The sequence below is a fragment of the Ictidomys tridecemlineatus genome, chromosome 13 (assembly GCF_052094955.1).
Source record: "Ictidomys tridecemlineatus isolate mIctTri1 chromosome 13, mIctTri1.hap1, whole genome shotgun sequence".
In the NCBI taxonomy this organism is placed as follows: Eukaryota; Metazoa; Chordata; class Mammalia; order Rodentia; family Sciuridae; genus Ictidomys; species Ictidomys tridecemlineatus.
Window position 1 is genome coordinate 51,239,399 of NC_135489.1, and position 14,347 is coordinate 51,253,745.

At 38.6% G+C, this 14,347-nt stretch overlaps 1 protein-coding gene and 1 long non-coding RNA gene across 3 annotated transcripts; one reads left to right on the top strand and one right to left on the bottom strand.

Moving 5' to 3' along the window:
- Positions 1–2,497: 2,497 nt before the first annotated feature.
- Positions 2,498–3,563, bottom strand: LOC144369855 (uncharacterized). Its single transcript, XR_013429669.1, has 2 exons — positions 3,461–3,563; positions 2,498–2,701 (listed from the first exon to the last, which is right to left on the bottom strand). It is a non-coding gene; the product is annotated as an uncharacterized LOC144369855 (long non-coding RNA).
- Positions 3,343–12,821, top strand: LOC101966943 (myosin regulatory light polypeptide 9). 2 transcript variants are annotated; one of them, XM_040274779.2, is made up of 4 exons: positions 3,343–3,471; positions 8,691–8,889; positions 9,343–9,504; positions 12,319–12,821. In XM_040274779.2, exons 2-4 carry the CDS (start codon positions 8,706–8,708, stop codon positions 12,489–12,491), a joined length of 519 nt encoding a protein of 172 aa, XP_040130713.1. In that variant the 5' UTR covers positions 3,343–3,471; positions 8,691–8,705; the 3' UTR covers positions 12,492–12,821. The 2 variants fall into 2 exon arrangements, with proteins under 2 accessions (XP_040130713.1, XP_005337174.1); XM_005337117.5 differs by lacking the exon at positions 3,343–3,471 and adding an exon at positions 3,549–3,688.
- The last annotated feature ends 1,526 nt before the right edge of the window (positions 12,822–14,347 follow it).

Sequence of the window (14,347 nt, forward strand, 5' to 3'; positions counted from 1 at the left end):
ATCTTGAAATGAAAATAACTTGGACTAGAATGGTAGCAGTAGAGGTGGTGAGTCAGTCAAATTCTGGATATATTTTGCAAGAGTTAAACAAAAGTGTTGTGCTAATTACTGTTTTAGGTCCTGGAGATAATTCTAGGACCTAAGTAGACAAAAACCTTATCAGGATTGACTGATCAGTTGGATGAAGGACATGAAAGAAAAAGAGGGGGTTGGGGCTGGGATTGGGGCTCAGTGGTAGGGCCCTTGCCTAGCATGTGTGAGGCATTGGGTTCGATCCTCAGCACCACATAAAAATAAACAAAATAAAGGTCCATTTACAACTAAAAAATATTTAAAAAAGGGGGGGGGGGAGTAAAGGTGTGTCGAAGGGTTTCAGCCTGAACAACTAAAAGTAGAATTAGCTTGATGGAAAACAGGTTTTGGAGATAAAGAAGGGGAGATCAGTTTCAGAGTATGAACATTTAGATGCCTATCAGACCTCCTCTTGGGGATGTCAAAAGAGCATATAGATGTGAATTTGGAGCTAGAGATACATGCTTGAAAACAATCATGTATTAGCAATATTTAAAGCCCTGAGAGTGGGGCTGGGAATGTGGCTCAAGCGGGCTCGCCTGGCATGCGTGTGGCCCGGGTTCGATCCTCAGCACCACATACCAACAAAGATGTTGTGTCTGCCGAGAACTGAAAAATAAATATTTTAAAAAAAAAAAGCCCTGAGAGTGGATGAGGTTAGCTAGGAAAGGATCGTTGACAGAAATGAGAAGAGATTCAAGCACTGACTCTTAGACTACTAAAAATGACTAAAGAAATTAGGAGGAATTGACAAAACAGACTGAAGGGTCTCCATCAGGAAGTAAGAAATCAAGAGAAGAGAGTGTTTCAAAGGTTGGAGTGATTACTCTGTCAAATGCTATTTGTGGACTAAGAATTAGCTATGAGGATATGGAGCTCATTGATGACCTTGATGAAGACATGTTAGGTGAAGAGGTAGGGAAAAAAGATTTATTCTAGTGGATTTAAGAGGTCATTGGATTTGTACACCCATGTTCATAGTAGTACTATGTCCAACACAGGTCTCCTTGGGAGAAAATCAAGGTGTTGAGAAGACTGTGTTCCTTTCTAGAAGCTCTAGGGGAGGATAAATTTTCATTCCTTTTCCAGCTTCCAGAGGCCACCTGCATTCCTTGGCCTTCTTTCTCCAACTTTAAAGCCGACAACATCGCCTCTTTCTGAATAAGCTACCACATATCTCTCTGATTTCTTCTGCCTCCCCACTTATGGGATACATTATATAATCCAATACATAGAGAACCCAATAATGCAGGAGAGGGCAGAATTATTGGTATGACATGAGCAAGAAAATGGAGGAACTGAACTTTTTAGGAACAAGGAAAGTAACTCTCTAGTGTAAATAGGAGAGGTGGGAAAGGACATCTGGGGAGAGATGTTAGCTGGTGAGCAGATGTGATGGGTAGGAGTTTGTGGGAGTCATTTATTTTCTCTGTGACTTATGAACAAGTTCATCAGCTGAGAGTGAGGATGAGGCAGAGGGTGTTACAAGTGTGAGAGAGGTTGCAAAACTTCGAAAACCATCACGAGCACCACAGGCCCACTTGAGTCTGTGGTCACTACAGTTTGAGTTGAATGATACTCTGTCATTGTTAGCTGTCTTATACATGACACCCTCTATAACTCTGCATCCTTATCTACTAAACCAGCCCACCCCATCCCAGAGGCAGCAACTGTTTAATTTTAAAACAGGGTAAACCACAGTCCCCACCACAGACCTAGGCAATGCAGTTGCTGTGTAATACCAGTTGATCGAGTAGAAGACAGACAAGACAATTATCTGACACTAGAGAAGCAAAAGAAATGTTTCTTTCAAGTTGGGAAGAAAACCGAACTGTCCACTTCCTTAGGATCTGAAGGTTTGTTTTTTTTTTTTTTCCCCTGAGAGGACACAGGTGGAAGACCATCTTCACGGTGATAGGCCTCCACCCAGTGGAGGTGAGAAGCACTGCAGGTGCGTGCTCTGCCGCCCAAGACAAATGACAAAAACACAGGGCAGTTCCCTTCCTACGGAGCCCTCTGGAGTGTGCACTGCCACTGCTTTTCATTCAGCTGTCTTCTCCTTCCCCGATGAGTCACTAGGGATCCTGTTAAATCCATGGCTTCCCAGGATCTGCCCTTGAAGATTCTGACTCAGTGAGTTGAAGATGTAGCACCCAATTATTTGTATTTTAAACTAGTACCCCATGAATCTTTTTGTCGAGGAAGTCTAGACAAACAAATCACTTTTGTTTCAGCCATCTACAGAATTGGGGCAATTTCTTTCTCTCAGTGACTTAACCTTTAAGTTAACTCTGAGTCTGTGTGTGTGTGAGATTACACGTGTGCAACACCACGCCCAGCACGGAATGTGTCATTGGGTAATGCTCCCGAGTTCCTGGAAAGCACCTGGATCTTACAAAGATTTAGAACATATTACATCGCAGCATTTAGGTATAATCTTCCTTTTCATTTCAGATTCATGATTCAAGTCAGAGTCAGCTTTGAAGGCGAAGACCACAGGGTAACCCCAAACTTCAGAACTGTGCTGGTTACAAGAACCGAACTAGTCACCGGACCTTAGTGCCAGGGTGATGGTCTGAGTCTCAGTTCCCGGATCCAACACAATTGGTTCACCGATGAGGTCAGAAAGCTGAGTAACAAGAGGCATTGTCAAGAAGCCGGACTAGACAAAGGGAGCTGAGAAAAAAAAAAAATAGACCCAACTTTATATTCCTATTTCCACCAAGCTGCAAGTCCTCATTATAGGAAGAGGTGAAGCAAGAGTCACCTTCCTGCCTTCCTCGGGCTCTCCTCGTTAATCATGGTCAGAGGGGAAAATAACAGCTACTGTTTCTTAAGAGGGAGGAAATCTTCAGCCACTCTTGACCTTAGGAAGTCCGTCAAGAGTCAAAAAGATAAACAGGCACTTGGCTGGGGGCCCTTAGGACTTCACAATGTTTATTCTTGTGTGGAAGGGGTGGACTCTTCATAAAACACTGCATAAAGTGACCAAATAGCCCGCCAGGGTCTGTTCAAGGGCTACACGCACAGCTACGAGAAGTGGCCGCAGAAACGGCTCAAGGCAACCCCTACGCAGGCGCACTAGAGCCCAGAGGGAGCAGCCGGGCCCTCGGGGGGCGGAGCAAGGGCTAGTCACGTGGGCCGAGCTGCCCTCTCGACGATTTCCCTACAAGGACTTAGGCTGTAGGACCCCGCCCCTCGTCGTGCCCTGGAATGTGCCGAGAGGCAAAGCCACAGGACAGACCCAACCATACGCAGACAAAAGAGGGGGGAATAGGAACACTTTCAATCAAGTAGAGATACACCAAAGACGGAAGCTCAGTAATCAGACCCAGCGAGCCATTACACATTCCGTTATGTTTCAAGTCCCTTTCTTTATGCTTCCTACCGGTGCACTCGGTCAGTATCTCGCCGGCTGACCATCCTAGCAACTTCCCTCCTAGGCGCTTTTCCATTAAGTCGAGCCCACTTTGTGGGCAGAGAATGGTGACTGTGCTTCCTTCCGGTTTGCAAAGCGGAGACCGGAAGTGTTGGTTTTCAGAGGCTCTGGGGCAGAAAGGTGGTGATTGAGGCAGCGGGGATTCGCTAAGGTGCTTGGTTCTCGTGGCTGTGTAGGGTGAGTGATGCTCGCGGTCGGGCGCGTGAGGCCGATTCCTGGGGCCCATCTTCGCGGGGCCGCGGGGCGGGCAGCGGCGCTCCGCCGTGGGATCCCGGCGCCCGGAGCGCACCTGGGCAGGTGTGCCAGCCGATCCCGGGTTTTAGCCCAGCGGCCAGCTGTGGAGTCGAGGGCCGCGGCCAGAAGTGGCCCAGATGGCCAGACTTCGCTCCTGTGCTGAAACTTGTATCTCGGAAAATGTGGCTTAGCTTGCTGGCGCCTAAAGCTTGGGTGTCTGCCGGGCCCGCGAAACCCGAACCCGGCAGAGCTGACTCTGGGATCTAAGTTTAGTTTCTAACATAAACTTGCCGGATTCCAGGGAGTTTGCGCTAAAATCGTGGCCCTCCCCGCCCAGCCCCCGTCCTCCCTCCGGTTGCAGCTGTTGTTTAGGAGGAATAACCAACTCAAATCGCAGCTCGATGTCCCATTTCTGTAATTAGAACTTTTTTTCTAATTATAATGATATTTGACAGAGAGGAGTGTTGGGGTTTAGTTTGCAGCTTAAGGGAAAGCCCCAAAATGACAATTTCCCTTTAGGGTGGAGACACAGGGCTAAGTCAGTGTTTCCTTTGTAAGTAGTTTAGTAGGTATACGAAAGCATATGCCAGTTATTTAGAAATCTTCAGAACAGAAATGTGGGTTCAATTAAGATTTTAACATTTTTAAGTAAGAAGTTTTATTTCTAAAGATGAAGAAGGCAAGTGTTGATTAAAGCTACTGGTGTTTGTTTCGTGTTCTGGAAGGCCTTTGATAAGGAGTTAACCAGAAAAGGATTTTATTTTAGAAAGAGGCTTTACTGCCAAATCACCCCTGACAACTAATTGTCTTTGTCAAGTGGCAAGAACTTTTGGGTGTGGCAGTCGAAGAGAACTTTTCTGACTTCCAACCGGAAGTTTTTGTAAGAAACGAAAACTTGGTTTAGTTGGAACGGAAAAACCAACTTGCAAATATACTTTTGAAAAACTGGGTTAGCACCAAAAAACAAATCTCTTAGTTTGAAAAAAAAAAAAGTGTGCTAGTTAAATGAGATATATGAACTGGATTTTCACACTCTGCAGTTTAAGATAGGAAATTTTCATCAAAGGTTATAGTACATTTCCCAGAGTATTCTTAATATATTAAATGTTAGTTCTATAGAAAAAGTTTCTAGATTATTTTACATTTATTATCGCTGTAGAAATGCAGAACTCCAGAATTGTAACTATTAGTCACACTTTATAGATTTTTTACATGGTTTTCAAAAATCTTTAGATACCATCATTTCTAGAAAATCTGAAAGATTCTGTTGCCCTTGGTGTTTGGGGAAAGTGTGAAGATCTCTGCTTTCTGGTTCTCCTACCTCATGGTCTAGTCGGTAACATCTTAAGCATTTTTGACACACCTTCTTTTGTCTTGGCTGCTACTGATTGTCCTTACTATCTTCTTGATCACCCTTGACTCCCCAGTCATTCCTGAAATGCTCGCATGTTAAAGAAGGCTGCTTTACAAATCTCCCTGCTTTTTAAATTTCACACAACAAATACCACTTCCCGCCAAAATTCTTTTTAAAATGTTTCCAAAATAAGGACTCAGCTTTACAAGTAAGGATCCTTATGATTTGGAAATCTCAAGTGCTTCCCATCCATCCTAAATAAAGAAAACATGTACTGGTGTATGAAGTATTTTCAAATTTATTTTACCCTAACTTTCTAGACTGACACAGAGGTGTGCATTTCTAAAAGACTTGTTGCATGAAGAGTTATAGCATCACTTGTTTGAGAGTTAGTAAAATGGACAGCAAACCAGAATCATAGCAAAGTGGAAACACAATATCAAAGATGATGATCTTGATCACAGCACTGGTTTGATTCCCTCCACCTGTGTTTATTTTAGCCATGCTTTTAGATTGGTAGGAAAAAACAAACCAGTTTCCTTATTTTGGAATAAGGACTGTGAATCTGAACAATTCCTTGCTGCAAGGCTCCAGGTTCCTGGTGGGAGATAAACTCCTAGATCAGAATCAATTTCCTTGAAAAAGTTAAAACCCAAGTAGTAACTTGGGCAACATGACACTCAGTTTTGGTGGAATTAACTGCCTTAGTTGTTAGAATTAAAACTAACACCAAAATCTCTTTAACAGTATTTCATAGCCTGCAAGTTATACTCATGGTTTTTCAAAGTTTTCCCTCTATCCAATCTTTTAGAAATACACACATTTTTTTCTGAACTCAACAGTACTTGATAGTCATGTGCCACCTTATGGATTATTTTTCATTTTTGTCATGTTATTTTAACTTTTAGAGTCATACCTCTAGAATGAAAACTATGTGACCCATTTCCTAAGTTGAACCAATCATTGCACTTTTTTATAGTTGCCTCCCCACTATATTTTAAGCTCCTTGCAGGTAGGACATGTGCCTTACATTTCTTAACTAGTATTCAGCCCTAATGATATTTGATGCACAGTAGTATGATTAACTGATCATAGTAGGGTTGATAAGATTAACTGTTGAATGATGTAAAGTTTTATGAGACTATTGTCTGTGCTGACCAAAAAAACCAAAAACAACACCTTTAGAACTATTTTTTTTTTTGGCAGTATTGAGGATTGAACACAGGGATGCTCTACCACTGAGCTTCATCCTCATCCCTCTTTATCTTGTATTTTGAGATAGGGTCTTGCTAAGTTGCCTAGGCTGTCCTTCAACTTGCCATCCTCCTTGCCTCAGTCTTCTGAGTTTCTGGGATTATAGGCATATACCACCTGCAAGGTTTACCTTTTAAATTATTTTATGATGCATGTACATATTCAAAAAATGCTTGATTAAAATAATAGAAAATACTCAAAAATTTAAAAACTATTTATCTATTACTTTACAACCCAAGCTAAGTAATTTTAAAAGGTATGTAGATGACCCCCATCAGCATATTTTGTAGATTAACCATTTGACTTATAATTCTCTTTGGTCTTTGTTCTTAAAATAACTGACATTTTTGCATCATTAGAGAAAGACAATGTTGTCATACCAAACAGACTATTTTTAAAGATGGGCTTGCAAAGGCATGGCATACCTAAAATATAAAGCGGTGTGGACTGGTAAGTGCATACCATTCATTGGGTCTTGACCACTTGTGCCAAGTCCTTGAGTACATTTAAGAGACAGAGGAATAATATACTCCATAAATTTTTCTAGTTTTTAAAACAACATTTAGAATAGAAGGTGAAAATACAATTCTGTACAGTTTAAAGAAGATTTACAGTCCCCCCCCCCCCCCGCCACAAAAGTATTAACAGAAAGAAAATACATGCATTCAAGAATGCTTACATGGGTCCTGAAAAGTACCTTCATAAAGAAGTGATAAAAGGAAATTCAGGAGGAGCATATAATTTCTATGTTGTGTATGGTATATTTTTCCAGGAATACATTCCAGTGTATTGCAAGGACAGCTATATTGGATGAGCTGGAATTTGTGACTACCCTTTATGGAATTCGGAACTAAAATCTAAAAAGAGACTCAGTTAAAAATAATACAAGTAGAGCTTTTCTAATTATTTCCATAATTGAATTTAGTCTGGGTGATATAGTTCAATCAAGGAAAGATTGAAAAATAACATTTTAAACCCATAGGAAGCATTATATTCCAAGGGTCACTTTGAGTGCTGAGATCTAGGTAGCAGTTCATTCTTTGCAGTCCACAGACTTATTTTTAGAGCAAGGGCATAGTGTTTTGCCACATCATTGCTAAATGTTGTTTTCAGAACGTAAGCTTTAAAATTGTTATCCTGGTCAGAGAGTGAAATCAGTAGTGCCTATTTTAGACCTGCTCAGAAGAATATAACTCAATACAGTGTCTTACTCTTGCTGATCAGAGGTTTTGCAGACTACTTTCTCAACCACATCACCTCTAAAGGATGGTACAGTAGAATTTTATCTGATGACTATGGGATTTGTAGCTTCAAATAAATATTATAATCTTTTAAAAATGGAGTGTTGAAAGGAAAATTGCCTTTTCATTTTATGTATTAGACATTAGTTTTAACTTAAATTTTGTAGGGATAAATTTTGGTTATTAGAAAGCAAAGGTAATCTCTGTGCTTTTTAAAATGTTCTCTAAAACTTAAACTAAATTTAAAATCTTTAAGCTTTAAAAAATTGTACTCTGATTTGTTTAGATGTTTTAGTAATATCAATGGTTTAATATGGCTCTAATGCAAGAAACTGGAGAGTAATGTTTATAGAAGTTAATTATAGGTGGATTAACTTCAGTTTTCTATATTTTCCCATTATCTTTTCAACAGAATGTTTCTTGAACTATTTTGGATCCAGAAATGAAGGTGCACTGAGAAATGTTAGTTGAATGTGTAAGAATAGTGCTTGTGAATAGTGATTAGGAGAGAAGACCTGTTCCACCACTCAGTCTCCCTACTTTCTTACTTTCTGTCCACTATAGAATGAGACCTTTAGGTGGACCTACTAAAGATGAATTAATATTTCTCAGCACCCCCATAGAACTATACCTAAGTTTTTTGGGGTTTGTTTCTTATTCTTATATTGTTATTAAATGTTATAAATATTAGTGTTATGGTTATCAGTTGTTAGGCTATCCAGCAGTATTGGGGATATGTAATTTTGTTGAAATGCTTTTATAAAAATTCATGATTTTAAGAATAATGTCTATAGAAGTTAATTATAGGTGGATTAACTTCAGTTTTCTATATTTTTCCATTATCCTTTCAACAAAATGTTCATTGAACCAAGTCTTTTTTTTTTTTTTAATTTAGTTTGGTTCTTTGAGTAATGGTTTTGATAAGTTGAGAGATTTTTTACCAAGTGACATTCTCCTGCTCCAGACACATCTCTAAGTAACTCAAACATATCAGGAAGGTCAATTCAGTTTACTTTTGCTAATCATTGTTTTTATTCAGACTTAAATAATTTTGGATGTTGATTTTGTTTTTCTTGAATTTCCCTTCTTAAATTAGGATTCAACCACCACCATGTCGAGCAAAAGGGCAAAGACCAAGACTACCAAGAAGCGCCCTCAACGCGCAACATCCAATGTATTTGCCATGTTTGACCAATCACAGATTCAGGAATTCAAAGAGGCCTTCAACATGATTGACCAGAACAGAGATGGTTTCATTGACAAGGAAGATTTGCATGATATGCTTGCCTCACTGGGTAATGCTCAGTTTTACTATTAATATACTGAATAGAATTTCCATGATGCCTTTCATGTTTATTTTGTGATTCTTAAAGCTCTGTGAAGCCAGTTTAATGTCTTAGATTCAAATAAAGTCCCACATGAACACCTGCAGATTATTATTCCTGTCTCAGAATTGGGGTGGGTGCCACATGTGTATGTTGGTGGGAGACACACTGGTCTTGAGTATGAAGCAGTACTATTCTTTCTAACATCCTAATGGAATATTTACAGTCTCCAAATTCTTAATTTAGGCTGTATTCATTCCGAAGACTTTTTCTCTAAAAAGTTTGCTGTCATGAATGCAAACAACAAACTGTACAAATGATCATCTTTCTTGTCAAAATGTTTACTATGATTAATAGCTGATATGCTTCATAGTATACTTGAAATTATGATCCTCTCTTCTTTTTATTTTTGTTGTTGTTTAGGGAAGAATCCCACTGATGAATACCTGGATGCCATGATGAATGAGGCTCCAGGACCCATCAATTTCACCATGTTCCTCACCATGTTTGGTGAGAAGTTAAATGGCACAGATCCCGAAGATGTTATCAGAAATGCTTTTGCTTGCTTTGATGAAGAAGCTACTGGTAAGTCAGAGGTAATCTTTAATTACAAAGTGATTTGATTTTTAATTATAATACCTGATATATAAAATAACCTAAAATGTGATAAAACCTTTAGGTTTATACTACCCTTACTTTTTTGAACAGGGTTTTCCTGGAGTGCCTTTATCACTTATTATACTCTCTTTCCTTAAATATTAGTAATTTATAAATTTTGTAGGTTGTATTTGAGATATCTTTGGGAAACTTGGGTTACCTCTTACTAAAATGTTAATTCCAGAGGGTTAGGTTCCCCGCAAATATGTGTAGAATGAGTAACTTTGGTGAGAACAATCTTGTGTAAATTATATATTTGCCACAGTCTGTGGCACCAGTAGAAACCTGTTTGCTTACCAGGGATCTCTGAACTCTAAAATTTTTTAAATCTGCTAACCTCTTTTTAAAAATAAACCAAGCAGAGTTTATGCTCTGGAATCAGACTACTGGATTTCAGGTTCCTCTTCTGCAACACACAATAGCTGTCTAATTTTGTGCCATCTACTTAGCTTCTCTAAGCCTTGGTTTTCTTTCTTTTTCTTTTTAAATGTTTTCTTAGTTGTAGATGGACACAATAACTTTATTTTATTTGTTTATTTTTATGTGGTGCCAGGGATTAAACCCAGTGCCTCACACATGCTAGGCAAGCACTCCGCCACTGAGCAACAACCCTGATCTTGGTTTTCTTTTTTTTTTTTTTTTTGAAATGGGCATTAATATTACCTACCTCATAGGGTGGTTGTGAGGACTAAATGAGGAAGTAGGACAGTGTGCACACTGACTAGCATAGAGTTGACTCTCACAAAAACAACGCATTAATTACATAAATGTTTGATCCTTTGGCAGAAGTACATATAAGATAAAACACAAAGGGAATATTTTCCAAGATTCCCAACTCATGGAGGAGGAACATTGCTTAGACTAGTTTCAGTGCTGGATGTGGTCTTGGCCTGCTGATGCCAGCATTGTCTCCTTACTCTGGCTTCCAAGGCTCCCCACAGTATGGTTGCTTTCTGCCTTCTCAAGGCACCCTCCACTCTTGTATTGTCTCCCTAACTTCTTTCCAAACACATTCATGCTTTGTTATGCTGACTTTCATCATTTCTTCCTCTGCCTTTCTTACCATACCACCTCTTCTTTCTGCATTTTCAATGAAGATTCTTAAATTTATTTCTGGAAGGAGTAGAATGTAGGAAGAATGTAGCCAGAGGAGGCTTACCTTTTTGACTCCTGAAGACACTCGTGTATTGTTTGAATTAATTGTGAGCAGTTTCTACTTTTTTAATGGAAGAAAAAAAAATTATAAAAGAAGAAAAGGTTTTATGTGTTTTTCATACCCATCTCAATGGTCTCATCCTTTATGGAGCCTTGCCTGTGATTTCTTACTCTTTTTTCCTGGCTCCCAGGAAAGCAAAAAGCTTCTCCATTCCTTGTACGTATCTGTATCTCTTTTGTGGCACACACACTATTTGACTTTATATTTTAGTTGTGTGCTTGTTCCCAATAATTACAATTTCTTCCCACTTCCAGAGTAATTGCTCTTTGTCTTAAAAAGTATTTCATTCCCATCTTTGTAGCCCTTGCACACAGTAGATAATTAGTTATGGAATAGTTGAATGACTTGACTGGAAATGAGAATTTATTTCCACAAAGCTAAAATTCCAAAATAATGCCAATATAAGAAAGTAAATCATAGGTGACATTTGGGAATTTGTTTCTGTGTTTTATATTTACAAGTATTTATATATTTATTGTTTTAGGCAGGCAGGGTCTGTCTCTCTTTCTTAAGAGTCTCTCTATGTTGCTCAAACTAACCTTAAACTCACAGTCCTCCTGCCCTAGTCTTCTGAGTAGCTGAAACTATAGATACTATGCCCAGCTGGCAGGCAGGTTTTATGAAAACCTTTGTATCAAAAACCCACAAGTAACTGGGCATGATAGCACATGCCTGTAATCCCAGCTACTTGGGGGGACTGAGGCAGAAGGATCACAAGTTTGAGGCAGACCTCTGCAACATAGGAAAACCCTGTCTCAAAATAAAAAACAAAAGGCTGGGGTTGTACCTCAGAGATAGAGCATCTCTGGGTTCAACCCCCCAATAGTGGGTATGTGCACGTGCACACACACATATACAAAACCCAGAGTAAAAAAACATACCTTTCAGCTCACCCTTCACATCCCAATTACCTAACACAGGGTCAGTGACATACTTTATGCACCAGTATTTATTCCATGTTTTTGCACATTCTAGGCTTGGCCATGTTTGTTATAAGTTAGATTTGTAAACATTAAAATTTTCCTTTCACATGTGAGAAAACCAAAGAGGTAAAGTGTAATACCTGAAATAATATAGCTTGTTAAACCGGGCTTTAGGACTCCACTATTCTTTCAACTAAAGTATTTTTATTGATATTCATGATGCGGTATTGATTTTAATGTGGCAGGTGACCGCTATTTGCTTGTAGCATAGGCATGACCATTCATGCCATTTCAAGGAGCCATGAGGCCTAGTTTCATTAGTCACACCATATTACTTTTGTTTGGGCATAGGTTTAGTTTCTATTATAAAGAGGTCAGAAGAAGGATGTGGAGGCAGGTTGATAGAGCAGTGCTGCAAAGCAGCTGGATATTTTTCTAGGCACCTGTCTGCTGAGGTTGCCAAAAGCAGGTGGAAACCCCATATCTAATTTATTTGTGTGTTTACAGTTTCTTAACTTAAACAGTATGTGTAGTTAAGTGTAGATAGGCCTTGTAATTAGTCTCAGTAGTATGTATTCTGATCCCCTGTTCTTTATTTTCTAGGCACCATTCAGGAGGATTACCTGAGAGAGCTGCTGACCACCATGGGTGATCGGTTTACAGATGAGGAAGTGGATGAGCTGTACAGAGAAGCCCCTATTGACAAAAAGGGGAATTTCAATTACATTGAGTTCACTCGCATCCTTAAACACGGAGCAAAAGACAAAGATGACTGAAAAGATCTTCAAATTCCAGCCAAATGTTCCTTGTTGCCACTTTGGGTATTTCTGAGATTTTTCTCTTAGAGCCTGTTGCATGCCTTTTAGCTTTACAGCTTTTGCCTTTCTTGTTTTGTATTTATTCTCAGCCATTTTGAGGCTCATGTATCTTTATAATCAGACTGGAAATGGGACTTTTTGTCATTTTCAGAATAGAAAATAGGGTAATTTAAGTTACCATTGCCCTCACCCCCAATAACTGCAGTCTACACAGAGTCAATATATTTTTTCAGAGAAAGTTATTCACTCAATTTTTTCTGAACCATGATTAAACTTTATGATAAAATACTGACTTGTTTTAACTTATTATTTACCAAAACTGGATTTTGTTAGTTTTAGTTTTAATAAGTTTCAAAGAAAGATGGAAGAGGTAAATCCCAGAAAATGATAGGCTTGCCAGACCCCTCTTGTATTCCCTTCGGTTTTCCTAACAGTCCTATCTTCTCTACATTTATTTTCTCCTCTCAAGGAAGTATAATTTTAACTGCCCTAATCAGGTTTCCTGCACTTTGTCTTCCAGTTTTTAAAATAATTTCCTGTAGAATTTGTATATAGTGACACTGTAGTAGCTTTAAGAAGAATTCTTAAGTTTGATGTATCTGTTTTATGTGTCCCCACTTTATCTTCTAAGCTTTTGTACATTATTTTATGTCATTTAAAAATGGACTAGGTCACTGAGCATAAGTTTTATTTGTCCTATTTTTTAAAAACTATTTTAGCTCAAGAGAGTCTATGAAATGCTTTTATCAAAAGACAGATTTCTGTGTTGTATTTCAAGCTATTTAAAATACAATATAGTATTTTTTATTGTATATGGTTTTATAGCAACCCCAGTTGAAAGACCATGTTTGTTTATGCAGAGATTCATCATGAGTCCATTTATAAATTTTAGACATTCCTGACCTGCCCACAATCAAAACAGCTGAAGCTACATGCCTGGGAAAGTGAGGTCATTGTTTCAGTCCTAAAAATAACTTCTGGTATTTACAGAAAAACAGGACTGTTTCAGAGTTAATCAGGGAGTGGAAGACTTTCATTCTCTTTAAGTGTAAAAATCTGAAAGTATTAAAACTGAAAGATTTGAGTTTAAAAGTATTTGAAGGAGGAGGAGAGTTGAGTGAAAACAATCAAAATTGCCCTACCAAGATAAATAGTTGAAAATTACTCTAATAACTTCAAGTTTTATGCTACTACTAACAAGCTTTATCCTTGAAGAAAACCATTACCTCATTCAGTGAACAGTGAATGCCTGTGGGCAACAGACCTTTGTACTCAATAGGACAGAAAGGGAGATCCTTTAACCTGGTAAAAGACAGCTATATAGAATACTAATAGAAGACTAGTAATAACTAGTCTTTTTCTCCTTCAAGATTAGAATTATAGAATCTGCCTTAATTCTCTGAATTAATCTTATTCAGGATTTTAAAAAGTGTATTTTTGCTCAGCTATTGCCATTGTGCTAAAATCTTGAAAAAATTATCACCTCTGCTTAGTTAACAAATCTCCAGTGAAGAATAAGTAACATTATTTCCTCTGGGGGCGGGGGACTACTAAAATTATCTCTTGCAGTATTTCCATTTTCATTTCGGATAACTGTTCAAAGACTCACTCTATATTAGAAATAGTGGATGATCTGGCCTGCATGAAATAAGTCTGCCAGCTTAGTAATAGCATTCTCTGCTTAGTAACTGGGCTTTGCTTAATTCAGGGTGATTACCAATAAAAAGCTGAAAGCATCTTTTCGCTAACAGTGACTTTGACAGTTCCTAAAATGTTTTCATGGTGAAAATTATCTTGAAACAAACTGTTTCAAG

Excerpts from the sequence above, each read along its gene's own strand:
- LOC101966943 (XM_040274779.2), top strand. The coding sequence starts at position 8,706 with ATGTCGAGCAAAAGGGCAAAGACCAAGACTACCAAGAAGCGCCCTCAA. Across the intron at positions 8,890-9,342 it reads TGATATGCTTGCCTCACTGG|GGAAGAATCCCACTGATGAA; the intron begins GTAATGCTCAGT and ends GTTGTTGTTTAG. Across the intron at positions 9,505-12,318 it reads CTTTGATGAAGAAGCTACTG|GCACCATTCAGGAGGATTAC; the intron begins GTAAGTCAGAGG and ends TTTATTTTCTAG.